Source organism: Barbus barbus (assembly GCF_936440315.1).
Source record: "Barbus barbus genome assembly, chromosome: 39".
NCBI classification, from domain to species: Eukaryota; Metazoa; Chordata; class Actinopteri; order Cypriniformes; family Cyprinidae; genus Barbus; species Barbus barbus.
This window is the reverse complement of record NC_136717.1, coordinates 12,105,896-12,125,256: the sequence shown is the minus strand read 5'-3', so window position 1 is coordinate 12,125,256 and position 19,361 is coordinate 12,105,896. Positions and strand designations below refer to the sequence as shown.

Genomic DNA, 19,361 nt, shown 5'->3' with positions numbered 1-19,361 from the left:
ATCACTTTTATAAGGTGTTTGAACACAGTTGTGTTGCCGCAGTGTAATCCACCAAGTAATTTTTTTAATAAAACCAATAAATCATAAACAGTCTCTCCAAACGAGCTGTTTCAGATTCTCCCTCTGTTCACGTCACCGAGGGGAAAAAGTCCCACCCATTTGTGATGCTCTCTGCCCTATTAGCATAAACACAGCCCTGAGTGAGAAGCTTCGGTCCAGAATAGGAATGTGGTAGTTAATAGTTGTGTATGAAAGCAATGTGAGTTGATCGCTTGAAGTTGTCGAGCTCATAATCAGAAGTGGGACTTATAAAGTTTGTGATAGGATGAGACCAGCTATGTTGTTATTTTTATCCCGCCGTGCTCCCCGTCTGTGTAATTCATAAACACGAAATAATTATGCACAGTATAATCAGATGACTGACTTTGAAACCAAGTAGTTTTCTGTAAAGATAACAGGCTTTTATTAATAGTGGATAGTTTATTTGCAAAGGCTAGCACTGTTAATGCGGAGCTTGAGCTCTTGAAGCTCCGCCCTCTTCTCCGGGAGCAACAGCTCACTCGCATTTAAAGCAACACACTCAAAACAGCGTGTTTTGGCTCACACCCTAAAAGTGGCAATTTTAACAAGCTGTAAAAATTTATCTGTGGGGTATATTGAGCTAAAACTTCACATATACGCTCTGGGGACATCAGAGACTTATTTTACATCTTGTAAAAAGGGGCATAATAGGTCCCCTTTAAATCTGATGTGAAATTTGCATTCTATCCCTAAAACAAAATTCCTTATCTTGTGGATTCTTATTGAGATGACTGCATTTCGCCATACAAAGGTAAATGTGACCACAAAGGAATAGTTCACCCAAAAATAAGCATTTTCTGAAAATTTACTCAACCTCATCCAAAATATAGATTAATTTGTTTCTTCACTGGAACAGATTTGGAGAAATTCAGCAGTACATCACTTGTTCACCAATGAATACTCTACAGTGAATGGGTGCCGTCAAAACAGCCGAAAAAGGAGCACAATAAACCACAAGTATCCACACTCCAGTGAAGTGTGTTTGTAATAAACAAATTCGTCATTAAAAGGAATAGTTCACCCAAAAATGAAAATTTTGTCATCATTTACTCACCTTTGTGTCGTTCCAAACCTGTATAAGTTTCTTTATTATGTTGAACATAAAAGAAGATATTTTGAAGAATTTGGGAGGGGGGGAACAGTTGTCGGTCCCCACTGACTTCCATAGTAGGGAAAGAAATACTATGGAAGTCAACGGGGACCATCAACTGTTTGATTACCAGCATTTTTCTAAATATCTTCTTTTCTAAATTTCTCCAAATCTGTTCCGATGAAGAAACAAACTCATCTACATCTTTAATGGCCTGAAACTGAATAACTTTTCATTTAATTTCCATTTACATTTTTGGGTGAACTATTCCTTTAATGACACATTTAATGGCCCAAAAAATGCCTGAGATCTCCTGTGTTTATGTACTTGCACTAATTTGTTTCTTGAATAAGAAATGTGAAGTAACAACTGTGGCTGCAGTGTGGTGTTCAAATATATGGCGACAATGAGAATTTAAAAAAGCTAAAGCGTCACTGGTCTACATGACCATTGACATTCTGGCATAAATTATTTTTAGATTCGTGCTTTATTCAGTTGCTACCTTTACACTTTTTTTATAGTTTGTAAAGAGAGCTTAATTGAGTTCTAGCCACAGACTCCATTCTAAAATGCAACATATGCAACATCTTTCATCACCGGTTCAATGTTTTCACAAGCAGGTGCGTGTACAGAGCCCATATCTGCATTCACACCACCCAGGGATGAGACTATTAGCTTGAGGTCCTTTGAGGATTTGAAGAACCTATGTTTATCTCATTAACCAGCACTACTGAAACGCAGCTGGTGCTACAGGAAGCTCCAGCTCTCTCTCGTTCTCTCTCTCTTCCCTAAATAACAAGTTTCTCTTTAATCTGTCCTCCTGCACCTTGGGCAGAATCTTTAGCTGTTTTACTAACCTCCTACTGAGAGATTAGTGTGATAAAAAACCCTCTCTTTCTTTGTCACTTTAAATCTTCTCTACAGGCAGGAACTATCGGATAGCCTAAAGAAATGGCTTGAGAAAAATTCAAGTGGCTGCTAAGTGTCTACAATTTAAAAAAAAAAGTGTTACTAAAGAGGTGACATTCTACATGTCAAATATGTTGCGCACCGAAAGCTGCACCATAATAGTTTTCAGCACAGCATGTTGTACACCTTATTTATTTACCTCAGCTATTATTTTATGTGCCTAACTTTTTAAAAATACAGCATGTTTGGGAAGCCTCTTGAAGTTCTGCACCAAGTGTAGTAAAGTTTGCTCTGGTAAAGGAATAGTCTGGTAAAAATGAAAAGTCTGTCATCATTAACTTCGAATTTGTATGACTTTCTTCATCATGGAATAGTCTAATAATGATAGTCTAATAATGGTTTTCAATCATAATCATCTATAGTTACATCCTTTTTTTAGCTGCTTATTATGTTTAGTTTAGTTCCAATGAAGAAACTTTAATTAGTTAACCTGAGCTTCAATAGATGTGTGAAGGATCAATGCAACCAGACGGAACAAATCAATAGATTTAGGACCTAAGTAAATCTTTCAGAAGCCATACGTGTGTGTCCCAACGGATGGGGGATTGTGTGTCTTGCAATTGCGTCTTGGAAATGCATGAATATCAATAAAGGTCAGGCTATTTCAGTGTGTAATTTATATGCTCAGTACAAAAAGAGCTAGTGCTTGAAGTGCAAATCAGGTTTATTTTCATTTTGAACTAATTAATAAGCAAGTAAATTGAAGCTATACAACAAAGCCAACTCTTAGAACCATACTTTCTTTTTCTGATACTGTTTCTGATGCTGATAATCCAGCCGATTGTTGCTCATCAACATCTATTTGTGATCCGAGATTAAGAAAAGCTTGGGAACTATTCTATGCCATGCTTTATTGAAGGCATTATATTTGTGGTTGGTAATTTGATTTATGAGGCAGGCAGCAAGGGTAATTGGGGTTTTATTAAACCACTGTTTTATTTATATACAGTACTGTGCAAAACTCTTAGGCCAGTATTTTCACCAACAAAAAATATCAGTTTACATTTCCAAACATTATTTTTGCCATTAATTGTAATAATCCAGTAAGATTTTTGTTTGCACAGAGTCTGACAACAGCCAGTGCACCACACAGAGATCTGATCTCATCATCATCCAGTTCGTCTGGAATGACATGAAGAAACAGAACAAACGGAGACAGACTGAATCCAGAAGAACTGTGGCAATGTTACCAGGATGCTTCAAGAAACCTACCTGCAAAGCTACAGTACTGTGAAAAGTTTTAGGCACTTAATGCTGTAAAGTGAGGATGCTATCAGAAATAATGCCATAAATAGATTTTATTTATCAATTAACTTCTATTAACTAAATGAAATCAACATTTGGTGTGAGCACACTATGAATTTAAAACAGCTTTTACTTGCGCATAGTTTTTCAGGTAGCTTTGCAGGTAGGTCTCTTGAAGCATCTTGGAGACGTTACCATGGTTCCTCTGGATTCAGTCTGTCTCAGTTTGTTCTGTTTCTTCATATCATTCCAGACGAACTGGATGATGATGAGATCAGATCTCTGTGTGGTGCACTGGCTGTTGTCAGACTCTGTGCAAACAAAAATCTTACTGGATTATTACAATTAATGGCAAAAATAATGTTTGGAAATGTAAACTGATATTTCCTGCTGACACACTACAGAAAAAGATAGGAATAACTGACTTAAAACCATTTTTTGTTGGTGAAAATACTAGTGGCCTAAGACTTTTGCACAGTAGTGCATATGTATGTATATATATATATATATATATATATATATATATATATATATATATATATACATACATACATACATACATACACACACAATACACAATATACAATTTCATAATATTACTGCTTTTACTGTATTTTTTATTCAAATTAATGGTTCTTTCAGATACATTGGAATGGTAGAGTATGAAATAATATAATAGAGTAGATATCATCAGATTAGAAAAAGTCTAAAATTAAACAATGCTTCGTTTTAGACAATATTTACATAAAATACACAAAAAAGACATCTGACAACAGAAAATGTGCACTTTATGAAAGTCTATTGACCTATCATTACTTTTTTTCATGTCATTGGCCCACCAATTAAATAAAATCTAATTTTCATTGCTAAAATTGGAAACATTTATTATATATTACATTAAGTACCTCACACCTCATGGTAGTATTTGTTCTTATTAATTTATGGTGATTTTAATAATGAAAATGTAATTTTGATGATTTTGACATCACTACATCATAGTAATGAGAATTTGTGGTTAAAAAAAAAAAAATCTACTGAATTGTCATGAAAATAATGTTCTTTGTAAGATGTACAGTGTCGTTCTTCCAGTTTTTCTGTGTCCACCTACAGTCATGTCTCAGCTCAGTCCTTGTTTCTCTGTCTTCCTGTCTCCCATGTAACGAGGGATCATTCTGTTTCCTCTCAGCTGGGTGTTCGCTTGGCTTTTATTAACCCAGATCTGTTTTACCTCCAGTGAGATCGACACACACACACACACACACACACACAGGTGTATCGAGTGCTCAGAGTTGACTTCTCACTACTCTGGCCGATGGAGAAACCCACCCACAGGCCGCAGTGAGGTACTTTGTGTAACCATGGTGCCTTGTCTATAAAGAGAAATATGATCTCAGTTGTTCTCATTTGAAACCATGTTCTCCCTCCTCTCTGTCTTCTCTCACTGCTGAGAGTCAGTCAAGCAGTTCAGTGAAGTCTGATTCACAGCAGAGCTTCTCATTTGCAGAGCCATCCCACCAAGCACAAAGAGGCTATTCCACATAAACACACACACAATTAATAAGGACAGAGGCTGACATCTTGACCCCGTAGCAATGGCGTAGGCATTGATTGACTAAGCTCTCAGTTGATAATGGCTCTGTTGTTGTATTCCTCTGAGAGCTGCATTTGAAATCATACACGTTTGCGGTTTTGATGCTCTCTCTGACAGACTGGACTGTGGGAAATAATTCTCAACAGCATAAAAACATCTGCATTCTCATTGCTGGAAGAGATCATTGTAGGTCAGTCCCGTTGTTTTTCTGACATTCAAAAATGCATTACAGTACCACAACGTGATCAGATACCAGAAAGAAGGACAATATCTAATTTTCTCTTAGCAGTCGATTAGGACTGGATCAATATATAGGACTGACTGTGGTCTTGAATAGGTAAAAAATCATTTGGTTGATATTTGTTTTAAATAAATGTTCAAGGTTTAATTAAGCCTTATTGACAACTTTGATTACAACAGAAAATAATTTAGATTTGGCCCTTAGATCAGGGGTGCAAGCAGGTGTACTAGAGGGTCTTCTAGAAATCTGGCGAGAAATTAATTGTTTTAATTTATTTTTTTTAGGACTGTCAAAGTTCACTTTTTATATTGTATATTAAATATGTTTAAGACTATTATTTTTACACACTTATCATTTTAAAATATAAAATTGTATAATATATTAATATACACATATACATATATCTATCTATCTATCTATCTATCTATATACATATATATATATATATATATATATATATATATATATATATGCATATATATATATATATATATATATTTATATATATATACAGTATCTCACAGAAGTGAGTACACCCCTCAAAATTTTGTAAATATTTTATTATATCTTTTCATGTTACAACACTGAAGAAATGACACTTTGCTACAGTGTAAAGTAGTGAGTGTACAGCTTGTATAACAGTGTAAATTTCCTGTCCCCTCAAAATAACTCAACACACAGCCATTAATTTCTAAACCGCCGGCCACAAAAGTGAGTACACCCCTAAGTGAAAATGGCCAAATTGGGCCCAAAGTATCAATATTTTTTGTGGCCACCATTATTTTCCAGCACTGCCTTAACCCTCTTGAGCATGGAGTTCACCAGAACTTCACAGGTTGCCACTGGAGTCCTTTTCCACTCCTCCATTACGACATCACGGAGCTGGTGGATGTTAGAGACTTTGCGCTCCTCCACCTTCCATTTGAGGATGCCCCACAGATGCTCAATAGGGTTTAGGTCTGGAGACATGCTTGGCCAGTCCATCACCTTTACTCTCAGCATCTTGAAGGTGTGTTTGGGGTCGTTATCATGTTGGAATACTGCCAGTCTCCGAGGGGAGGGGATCATGCTCTGCTTCAGTATGTTGGCATTCATGGTTCCCTCAATGAACTGTAGCTCCCCAGTGCCGGCAGCACTCATGCAGACCCAGACCTTGACACTCCCACCGCCATGCTTATCTGTAGGCAAGACACACTTGTCTTTGTCCTCCTCACCTGGTTGCCGCCACACACACTTGACACCATCTGAACCAAATAAGTTTATCTTTGTCTCATCAGACCACAGGACTTGGTTCCAGTAATCCATGTCCTTAGTCTGCTTGTCTTCAGCAAACTGTTTGCGGGCTTTCTTGTGCATCATCTTTAGAAGAGGCTTCCTTCTGGGACGACAGCCACGCAGACCAATTTCATGCAGTGTGCGGCGTATGGTCTGAGCACTGACAGGCTGACCCTCCACCCCTTCGACCTCTGCAGCAATGCTGGCAGCACTCGTACGTCTATTTCCCAAAAACAACCTCTGGATATGACGCTGAGCACGTGCACACAACTTCTTTGGTCGACCATGGTGAAGCCTGTTCTGAGTGGAACCTGTCCTGTTAAACTGCTGTATGGTCTTGGCCACCGTGCTGCAGCTCAGTTTCAGGGTCTTGGCAATCTTCTTATAGCCTACATTGAACTTCCAGTGACCAGTATGAGAGAGTGAGAGCGAAATTTACCAAATTTAACACACCTGCTCCCCATTCACACCTGTGCCCTTGTAACACTAACAAGTCACATGACACATGAGAGAAAATGGCTAATTGAGCCCAATTTGGACATTTTCACTTACAGGGGTGCAAACTTGTCACCTTTTGGTGAAATTCGCCGTTTTCACCTTGAAATCATTCACGTGAGTCGTGTAGATCTGTAAAAAAAAAAAAAAAAAAAAAATAGTGGGGGAGGGGGGGGGGGGGTTGCTCATATCTGTGAGTCATCTGTGTCACGTCACCTGTAGCGTTTTTTTCCCCTGTTGGCAAAGGAATGGACCCGCCCTACTCTGCCTCTGATTGGCTTACCGTAATGTTCTTTCCCTCATCCAACCAATCTCACTCCTGAAGCCTAACTTTTAGATGCTGCAGGCAACTGTCCATATGTCGGATGGAATGCATTTGTGTTTGCTGTAAATTATGGTGTTCCAGTTTAAATGGTGATTACCGCGTGAGTCTGCAGTTTTTTTTTTTGTTTGTTTGTTTTGTTTTGCGTGAGGCTGCTGTTGTGATAGCTATGAAGATTGTAAGTTTCGTTATCGCTACATTAGTTCGTTACCCTTTGCAAAAATGCTCCTCAGTCTCAAGCTTAACATTTGTCTCAGATATCAGTAAGCTATTACTCTGACGTGAAGTCGATTTGAGAACTGTTCGACCTACAAGTTTAATGTATAGTAATATAGTAAATGTATAGTATCACTCAGCTCAAGTGGAGGCAGCGCTAAGCCATAGCTAGGTGTCAGCTTGTAACAGCCTGTTTCAATACAGAGAAACACCTTGCGTTTAGCCCGTCAGCTGCTTCAAAAATTTGAGTGCTGAAATGAAGATTTACAGTGGTTTATTTGCCCGACTAAGTTTATGAAACATCTTAACAACAATCCTCGTTGATTGTAGACCGTAGTTGTCGCTCAAATGTCTTTTAATCATATAAAGGTTTTTTATCCTTGAATGGTGCACTGCAAAAAATCCTTTCCTACTTAGAGTTTTTGTCTTGTTTCTTGTCCAAATCTATCTAAAAAAATTTTAATCAAGAAGCATTTTCTAGACAAGTAAAAATTATTGTCTTGTTTTCAGACAAAAATAAATAAGTCAAAATAATCTGCAAATGGGGTAAGCAAAATAATCTTATTTCAAACCAAAAACAAGATTATTTTGCCTTATTTTTTACTGAAAAAAAAAGATTTGATTTAAGAATTATTAGATATTTGGACTGGAAACAAGACAAAAAAAATTTTTAAAAAGTGTAAAGTGTATTCACTTGTGTAAGATACTGTATATATATATATATATATATATATATATATATATATATATATATACCATTAAGGGTCAGATTTACCAAACAGGGCAAAATGAGAGCGCAATCTCATAAAAGGGCCAATGAGAGTATAATGTTCTGCGGGTGAAATAGAGCTGGCTCATATCCATAATGACCAACACAATCTATCAAGAGCAGCGCAAATGAGCATTGGGTCGCAAACAAGCACAGCCGATGATAATCATACGCATGTAATCAACAATACAAGCACAAAATGATTAAGACATGCTTTTTTGGGGCGTTAAATAATGCTGCAAATACCAGTAAATTGACTATCGCAGACATTAGTAAATCACATTGCATGATTTATTTAAATCCTCTCCTCATAAATTTTGCATCTGAAAATGCATATACAATAAAGTCATGCAGCTGCAATAATAACTGCCCATCGCTAATTTTTCACTGCGTGACTTCAGTATATCCTGACAGTAGTTTTTTAACGGCAAAACAAAGTTTGCACTAGTGCAAGCTGTTAGTTAATCTGGCCCTAATAGTGGTTAGAAAAAAAGATACACTGTCATATTTTCAGACAAAAACATATAAACTTAACATTTCACTTTACTGTAAGCACACTTTTTAAGTGTAAAGTATTTCCTGTGGTAATCAGCAGATAGGGCTGGACGATATATCGCATGCGATATGCATGCGCATCTCGTCAGTAAAGCCGTTTCCTTGATTAGTACTAAATCTCCATCGCCTGTTTTCAAATGGAGCAGCATTTAGTACACAGAGCCGTAGTTCACTGACAAGCTACGCAATATCGCGTTCACTATCGCTGATATATCGCCTTCGATAATAAAAGCGATATTGTGAAGCTTGTCACTGAACTACGGCTCCGTGTATTAAATGCTGCTCCATTTGAAAACAGGTGATGGAGATTTAGCGCTAATTCTGATCATAGAGCTAAAGTTGTACTGAATCTGAAACAGTTTTGAGGACACGTGAGAGATGACATACAAGTGATTTTGATAGGGTATGTTAAGACGTATGTTAAGTTGGCCACTGTCTTTAGTGGTCCTCGTTTTGGCAATGAATTCTCATGGCTAAATAGACCGGTGTGAGACCTCTTGTCATTAGGCACCATAGTTACTGATCTTGATGTGCTCCGTGTTTGTGGCATCTAATTTTTCTATTATTTAGATTTTGTGGTTGAGGACATTTTCATGGCATATTTTGTCCCTGCCACGCAGAGCCTTGCTGTTGGCTCTGTAAATTGAGTCGACGTTGTGACACGCGAGTGTCCTTTCACACCCTCATTACGGGAATGTAAGAGACAGATTGCGCCATATGATACCTCGAGCAATTGCCAGGCCATGAAATGAGCTCATAGGGCATCCATGCGTGGCTCGGTGAAACTCGGCCTGATGGATGCTGGGAGTGTGAATTGATGTCCTACAAAATTTTTTTACCATTCTAATGTTCTCTTTGATGAGAAACTTTGCTACAAAATGAAACTGTACTCAACGATTAATCTGTTGTGTCATCTGCTGTGTAGCAACCTATAAGCTGAATCTCATATCCAGTCTGAGGCACGTCTCTACAGATGTTCCACATCCGGTTTTGGCACATTTCCTCATGCATAGATATAGCCACATTAATCTCAGCCACAGACTGCACATAAGCAAACCGTTTATGGACCATCTGATGCATTTTACCCACTAGGGATGGCTCAATACCGTAATTTTGGCTTCGGTACGATACCAGAATGTAATACCTTGGTATCAATACTAAATCGATACAATAGGTGACAAACAGCCAGCCTCAAAAGATAAGTGAATTGAAAACTATTTTATTAAAATAATAATAATAAAAACAAATTCATATCTTAAGACCTTTGTATCAAACTGTAACAAAAAACCTACAGGGAATATAGGTTACATTTTGATGTTGGAGAAAAAATATATATATAACTGGAGTAATGCAATGAAAATATATTCAAATCTTCTTATCTTTTCAGTGCAAACAAAATGTAACAAAAAACCTACCGGGAACATAGGTAACATTTTGACTGATTTTGAAGAAGAAAAAAAATACATCAGAAGTAACCCAATTAATGCAACAAATGTTGCTTCATTGTAAAGTGTTATTCTAACAGTCAAAGTAATATTCAAAATCACGTTATTGTTTCTCTCTTTCTCAGATTGTTTTCAGATTTCAGCCAAAGAAAAAGCATGAAATATAAATCTCACTCTCTCGCTTTCTCGGCTGCTTCATATTAGCGGTCGGCAGCGTGGCAGAAACATTCCCTTCACATTATTGATACTAAAATTAATATAGCAAAACTCTTGCTTAATTCAAATTCAATTAATATTTGATTGTATGAAATGCAAGTGCATATATTACGCGATCAAAACTTCACTAGTTCCAGCGTGCACATTTGAGCTTACTGTAGCCTTACTGTACACTAAGAGTTCTCCTAAGTAGCAGTAAAAGTTTTCTCTTAAATTCTGTTTACAAAGCTGCTGAGACCAACTTTTACTAAAGAACAGAGAGAAGTCTTAAGCTAAGAGTAAGGGCGGGTTGACCTTGTTGCTATGGATGATGTCAGCATGCTTACTAACTATGCACACAGTGATTGGCTGATAGGAGAGGGGAGGGGTCTCTGTCAGAGATTTATTCATAGAAATATTGAAGAGCACAATATTATGTTGCCATATTCAAAGAAAGTTTTAAAAATAAAACTGTTAATTGCCACATTCAAATAAAGATTTTAAAATGCAGGCTAAGTGCCACTAATTAAACAAGTATATGTTCAACTTTTCTTCGAGCTGATGGACAATAAAAAACATTGACCACCAGTCAGAATCCCCCAACTTTAAAGAGTTTCAGCATTTAAAAGCAGTAGACACACACTTATAATAAACATAATGTTATCATCTCTTAGTGTCAACAGTAATATATGTATCACTGTTGTTACCTTTATAGTTATCACTCTTTGTGTGAATGGGCCTTACACTGTGGGTTTTCACTTGTGTTAGTCTTAAATTAAAAATGCAAAATCAAGTTTCCTTTTCTCAATTCACCTGTCACTGACATAGTGGCAAAAATAAAATAAATAAATAAAATTGATGTCCTAAATATTTGTTTTGTGAATATAGTTTTTCGTTTTGTTGTTTAGCTGCTCACGATACTGTTTCAAAATAAACAAGCTCATGATTATATGTGCTCAGTTCACTAGTGACAGAAAGCACAGCTGTGGTGTCATACAACAAGGCAGCATATAATCATCCTTGTAATAATGAATTAAATAAACAAATGAATTAACATAATGGGTTTCTTTTCTCACCCTGTGTTGTACAGCACACACATACAATACTAAATGGGAAAAGGCATTTCTCCCAGGATAAAACTGTACCCTGCTCAGGCCAGAGTACTAAAATGTGTCTGTGAGATAAAGTAGTTGTTTTGTAGTTGTTTCCTAGTGCGGTTCCGGTGTTTGAGCATGGAAATGAAAGAAGGAGACATCTTAAAGTGGTGAGGATGTTGCCCTGGTGCTGCACTTAAAACCGCAGTGGCCCAGGTCAACCTCATTCTCTGAATAATTGCATTTCTGCAAGTTTACAGGAGGAGCTGAGTAAAACAGGCACCAGTCGCCACTATCTCTGCCTGACAGACACGCTCCTGTCATCGCACCCTCAATGCACGTCTGTCACTCAGATGACACTGAGATTCCATCCCATAATTGATGATGCTCGGCCTATATCTACCACAGCCTCTGACGCTCAGATGCTTCATCTGCAATACAGTGCAAAAGTGGCTGCCTGCTTTTTTTTACTGTCCTTGATTCTGGAAAGAATTCCCCATTCATTTTCTCTATAGGCAGTTTTTAAGAGTTCTAAGCACAATGAAGCAAACTAGATTCAAGAATCACAACATTTCAACAATTGAGGTGAAGAAATTATGAAAAGCAGGAAAAAGGAAAGCCTATACTTAAATACTTTAATGATCTACTTATATCCCATGAATCATGGTGTAATTTAATAATTTCTAATTTATTTATAATAAAATGATTAGTACAAAATATAATATATATTTAAATACATATTAAGGATAAAATAATATACAGGATTTAAGTTTTTGTAGCTAATTCATATGCTGTGTGTGTGAATATACTATACTGTATAATATGTGTTTGTGTGTGCTATTTATATTTTTCATTTTGTATTATTCAAACTATTATTATTTATTATTATTTTAAGCTTTTATGTTGATTTTTTCCGTTTTTAGGTTTTTTTCATTTTAGTTTTTTTAATATATTAGTTTTTGAATACTTCTGTTTAGATTGATTTTATTTTTATTTCAGTTTTAGTAATTAAGATTACATTTACATATACATTTATTCATGTAGCAGACACTTTTATCCAAAGCGAATTAAATTTATTGTATTTCAAAAAAAATGTTTACATTGTCGTAAAAATCATTTTTTTCAGTTTTATTCAGCTTTTCAACTTTATTTCAATTAATGTTTATAGTTTCATTTTTAGTTTAGAGTAACAACTTTGACATTTCCACACACACAATTTATTAATTTTAAAGCTAATGTTTCAGTTGACGTTTCGGTATGTGAGCAGATAGATTGTCCAATCAGAATAAGGTATTCCAAATTTCAGGCTGTACCTTGGACAAAATTAAGGTTTGGCTTCAGAAGACTTGGATATTTTTTTATAACCATAAGTAAACAGCAGCCTGGACATTTTACAAAATATCTTTTTTTATATTCCACAGAAAATAATGAGTAAGATGTGAGTTAACAATGACAGAATTAAAATTTTTGGGCAAACTATTCCTGTGATATAACTATGAGGATATCTTTATGGTGCTAAACTCTAGAGGTGACAGCAATACATAATAGGTCTCACCTCTCTAATGGCCGTGCAGAACTCGCTCTGTAGAACCTTCTTCAGGGACTGCAGCTTGTGACCCGGGACGTCACCTGACTCCTGTAACTTTTCCAGCAGCTCAATCGCCCTGGCAACATCTGCGATGGAAAGAGAGAAAGAAAACACAGATGTGTTTGAGCAACAGAGGAGTAACTCTGTGATTCATAGAGAGAGAGATAGAAAGAAAAAAAGAGAGAGGGTAAAGTTTGCAGTAAAGGGCATAGAGATGGTGGAGCTGCAGTGAATCGATTGCTGGGATAATGGAAATAGACTCACTGAAGGCCAGAGGGGCCACTGAAAGCAATCAGTGCTCTCTTTACATGAAGCAAAAGACACATCACACTGATGTAGCTCCTCTGTTCAGCAGACCTACAGGGCACACATTCACTGGGGTCAGTCTGCCTTGTTTCAACAATATGTCTTTGCCACGGCTTTCACTGTCTGGGTCTGTGTGATCCAGTCTGTCTAATCAAGAAGTTCTAAGAGCTACCCATTAGCATTCTCAACGGCAGTTCGACTGGCACATTCAGTCAGTAGATATATTTGCACAGCTGTAAGTGGGCTGCTTTATGCTGTTTACATGTAAGAGTGATGAAGAAACATTGGAGGAATGTGAAAATACAGACCTATGAGAGAGCTGCTACTAATTTTCTAGTAGCTGCTCTAGAAAACTTTCATTATTATGAACAAAAACACTTTACACATTCTTCAAATATCTTCATTTGTGTTCTGCAGAACAAAGGAGCTCATTCTAGTTTAGAACAACAGGAGGGAGAGTTAATGATGACAGATTTTTTGGGCGAACTATCTATTTTTAAAGCCAAGTAGCTAAAACCTGCTTAAATAGGCTTGTATAAAACATGGCAACAAAAATATTGAGAAAACAAATGCACATTTAATATAAGGTGGAGTGGGGCAAAAGGCATAGTAATTTTATTTTATCTACTCCTATACTGTATGACTGCAAAAATATATATATTAAAATATACTTTTTATTAAGCAACACGTTTTGTGGGAAAAATCCTAAAATCATATAAATATATGATGTGGCAAAGTCTTTCATCTCACATTTGGCCTCCACTGATACAAATACTTCAGCTGAAGTAATATGTTCTGCATGATTTTTAGGTTACCACTTGTTCAAAACAACCCCTTCAGCAAATTTTGTACTGTATATTCTTTATTTTTATAAAATAATCTGTCATTTAGAATACAGATAAAAAAAACATTTAAAAAAATAAGATTTTGAAAGCTTCATGAATAATGTAATATTTTTTAAATATAACCGTTTCTTTCTATACATGGTGATTATCACTAAGATGGATAAACAGCTTAAAGGGATAGTTCACTGAAAAATGAAAATTACCCCATGATTTACTGACCCTCAAGCCACCCTTTGTATATATGACTTTCTTCTTCCAGACGAATAAAATCAGAGTTATATTAAAAAATGTCCTGGCTCTTCCAAGCTTTATAATGGCAGTGAATGGCTGTTGATTTTCAATAGTCCAGTAGAAGTCCAATAAAGTGCATCCATCCATCATAAAAAGTGCTCCATATGGCTCCTGGGGGTTAATAAAGGCCTCCTGAAGCGAATCAATGCTTTTTTGTAAGAAAAATATCCATATCCAAATATCCGCTAACTGTCACACTCTTGTTCACGAGAGAGATATTCCAGCAGATGATGTAGGACATAGCGCAGACGTAGCATAAACTCTGAGAAGTGACAAAACAAAACACCGGTCAAGAATTTGTAAAGAAAAATGTCAGAGGATTTCGATAAAAGGTCTACGCTGTTTCCTACATCATCTGCTGGAACACCACTCTCTTGTGAACATGAGTACAACAGTTAGCGGAAGTTAGAGATTATGGTTTATAAAAGCATTGATTTTACTTCAGGAGTGTGCTGTACTTTTTATGACAGATAGATAAAAATAATAATTAATAATAATTCAATACATTTATATAGCGCCTTTCTGCTTTTCCAAGCGCTCAAAGCGCTCTGGGTATCTCCTCGTCCATCACTATAGGACGCATTACTATAGATGCACTTTATTGGATTTCTATTGGACTATGCAATATCAACAGCCATTCATTGCCATTATAAAGTTCGGAAGAGACAGGGCATTTTTTAATATAACTCCGATTGTACTTGTCTGAAAGAAGAAAGTCATGTACACACAGGATGCCTTGAGGGTCAGTAAATCATGGGGTAGTTTTAATTTTTGGGTGAACTATCCTTTTAATAATTGATATTGACCTTTTTTATCTAACCATGTCATGTCAACAAATGGAAACATTAGTCATCTATTTATGATCACATAAATTATTGTCAAGTTAGCAGCTGCAGTAGAGGCACATTTTACCCCAAATACCATACTTTTACATTTTCTATTGTTATTGAAAAACAACAAAACTTTTGTTGTGAGTTTTTGTGCCATTTAGTTTAGAGGAAAATAAACTAAAATGCACTTTTGTGTACATACTGTATAACCATTTTATACCCATAACCGTACCTACTATTAATCTTAGCAATATTTAGTGTCAAGCTAAGTTTATTAGCAGCTATTACAGGAACTCAGAGTCAGTGGAGTAAAATAAGTTTTTATGTCCCCATAATGGTGTTTTTACTGTATGGCATCTCCCAGCACTAACTGCTGACGCTAATTAGCTAAACTCTGCAAAGGATTGAATAGTTGAGTGATTGATTAGTCAAGTTAAATAGTTTTCTTTTTTAGCTTTGCTTTTTCTTCAAGCAGTGGTTTAACATGGATTGATTTAGAGACATTTTCCCCTACACTTTTAGCATGCTATATTTTATTTTGACAGCTACGCTGATAGCAACCGTTAGGCTGCCTGCATAGTAAAACTTTCTCTGAAAACTTTATTTAAATTCATCCCCCTTAAAAACAAAACTGCTACAACCATCACCTTTCTTAAAAAAAATAAAAAATCCACCACCTTTGACAATAAATTAGAGAAAATTATTGTCAATTATTGTCTTCAAATGCTGTGAATGCCTGCTGTTAACATTGCTCCTGTTATTAAGCATAATAAAAGCGTATCTATGTGATAAATATCTTAAGGTCTAGTTTGAAGTTTTACACACCCGTGTTGCTAATGATCTGAGTGTTACTGATGGTTAAGCCTCTGGTCACATTTAGTGCTCCGTAGGACTCGCGGTGATTTGTTTTTTGTGTCTAGGCAGGCATGTGGCTAATTGTGCTCGTTCATCTTTGGACCATGAAAAATTATACCCATTTTACATAATGTGCAAGTGTTTGGGGTGAAAAATTTGACAAATCCTACCAAACTGTCTCACAAATTGACAAAAACAAGGGTATTTCTGTCCCATAGTAGTCTTCATTAGATAATAACGTTGTTTGAACACAGACAGCAAAGCAAAGTGGGCCAGACCCTGACAGAAACTAATAAAACCGAACCCAGCGAGACTAGAAGAGCAGACACAAAAGCTATTACAGCCTGTGGGCTCATGGGAGAACAACAGATGCAACAATCTGAGCAAAATCTCTTGCAGTTTGAGGGCCTTTCTGTCAGTCACATCGAGAGGAGACTTGCAACCTTTTGCTCTAATCTTGAAACCTCAACTGGGCGGTTTTGGTACATTATTCATTAATATGTCACATTGCACTGAATTTGAAAGCTTTGCTGATAAAACGATGGATCCAAATTAAAGCTCTTCTGTTATTAAAGCAGCTTAGATTCAATCAAAACCTGGCAGCTAGATCCATAACTGAGCAGTGTCCTGGCATGTCCCACTTGGATCTGGCACAGAGCTGTCAGAAAAATGTCAGCATGACATTAATCACTCTGTTGCCACCGCATGTCAGTAAAAATTGATGACTGATGCTTTTTGGTGAAAAATTAACATAGACGAGGACATAAACTGAGGCCTCTTGCATGCTTAGATCAGTGTTATTGTAAACTAAAACTATTGAAAATCATTTTATTAACTGAAATAAAGTTAAAATAAAATATAAAAGAGAAAATACAAAAAGTTTTTCTCTAAGTATATGCTGAAACTGCATAAAAAAATAAATCAAAGCTAAATATACATAAAAAATAATAAAAACTAGGAAAATATACTAAAAGTAAAACAAAAAAATGTAATGTATAAAATATTAGTAAATACTTTAATTCTTCAATAAATAATACTAAAATAACTGGCTAAAAACCAAATTTTTAGAACTTGTCATAACTTAAAATCAGTTGCATAAAACTCAAATTGGTCTACTGAGATTGAAAGTAAGACTCATTATTTCTTGGCTACTGTTTATGCAAATGGCCTAAGTTGATTCCTAAGTTGTGAGATTGCAAGATCTGAAACAGTCAAGTGTATGCAAATGAAATGCCTAAAATCTTCAAAAAAAAAATTTATGTTCCATGGAAAAAATAACAGTAATAGCATATAATTTTGGATTGAGACAAGAATGAGTAAATAATAAATTATAGGTAAACGATTCATTAAACAATTTTGGTCCACCCAAGCATAGCTATGGGAATAGTATGATTTGGAAATCATATTGAGAAAAGCAAAACATAAACTTTTTAATACATTTCTAATAATGCAATTTATTTATAGAGCTTTTCAAGGTACACAGTGATGCTTTGCCAGAGATAAAAAATGACAAATGCAATACAATAAAACCAATAACAGTTTTGAAGGAGCTTGAGTTTTGAGGAAGGAGACTTTGTATGGAGGGCTTAGTGCATGAAGAAAACTTCTTTGAAAGACATCTATTGTGAGACAGGGAGCCAGTGAAGCTTTTGAAGGACAGTGGTGATATGGTCATGATAGCAGACATGCAGCCGAGTTCTGTATGTACTGGAGTTTATATTTAGGACTTTGGATGATGTGCCATAAAGAATGCAGTTGTAATAGACAATTCTGCATGTAACGAAGGCATGAACCAATCAAAGTTCCAGCAGCAAATAAGTAGAGTGATGAAGAGACAAGTTAAATTTTAATTAATTCTAACTAGAATACTCATAGCTTAAATACACGTGTTGCATCCTTTTTTCTTCAGATGTGTGTGTATGTGTGTGTGTATATATATATATGTTTCATGTATATGTTTTTTCCTTTTGAACTTTCTATTCATCAAAGAATCTTGAAAAAAGTATGTCATTGTTTCCAGAAAAATATATTTAATATTTTATAAGAGCAGAAGATGGGACTGGGAAAGGACTTGAATTGTGAATAATTGGGAATTGAATTGGGAATAATCACAGATCACCCATAACACCACCGTCACAAAGCATTGTCTATGATCAATTCAAAATTGTTGCAGTACCTTTTCCACTTGGTGCAGGTTTCACTCAAAACTAAATGCAAGTTCAGTGGATCACACCCACCGATTTAATGTTGCACTGCACTGTCCAGTGGTTCCTGTAGTTAGTAGTGCCATTTTGCCACACCTTGGAAGTGAATTCCTCTCTTCCTTTTATTTCATGTTCTATATCCAGTTCACCTTAAGTGCATTATAGGATGGACACTTATGCAAGGCAAAAGAAGGCAGTATAATAATATACAACTTTTTAACAGACTTCCTGTCAGGAGTGTGCATATCATGCTTTAAGAAGCTGCTCTGTAGGTTTTGGGACAGAGCCATAGGATCAATGTAGACTTCGTAATACTGACATTGCAATTAGAGCATACGCTCAGAATAAAGGTCCGCACTATTTCACCAAAATCTGCCAACTTCGAGATCTCTGGCCTTGCCATGGATTTAAAGCTCAATACATCAACATAGGCTCATTGGAACAATGTGCAAAATTAATGATTCATTTGTGTGGTTTCTTGCACAGTACTATGCTATGACCTCAAAACACTTTTATCATAGTGCATGATTTTTTATCATAGTGCATGATTTGTAAGCTAATACAGTTTTTAGGTTTGGATCACATGATCAGCTTCATATGGCTTTTCTGATGTGGTCAAATTGCTCGGTAACTCACCTGGTACACCAGGGTATGAGTTCTGTGAAGCACGAGTCATGATAAAAGAGCTTAAAGACTTGTAGAAGCAAGCTAAAATGACATGGATGACTCTGCTAATGTGTTTTTTTCACTTACATTTGCTTTAACCCTATCGGTTTGGTTTTTATAGGTGGTACATTATTTTCAAACATTATAGAGCATTAAACTTTAGCATTACCCACTGGAAATAAAATTTCTGAAC

At 36.0% G+C, this 19,361-nt stretch overlaps 1 protein-coding gene across 1 annotated transcript in view; it reads right to left on the bottom strand.

Moving 5' to 3' along the window:
* LOC306858313 (protein lin-7 homolog A) overlaps window positions 1-19,361 on the bottom strand; it is a 48,883-nt gene that overhangs the window by 16,496 nt on the left and 13,026 nt on the right. The window contains exon 2 of the mRNA XM_079398767.1: window positions 13,139-13,257. Within this exon, the coding sequence (XP_079254893.1) occupies window positions 13,139-13,257 (119 nt within the window). The remainder of the gene's footprint in view (window positions 1-13,138; window positions 13,258-19,361) is intronic.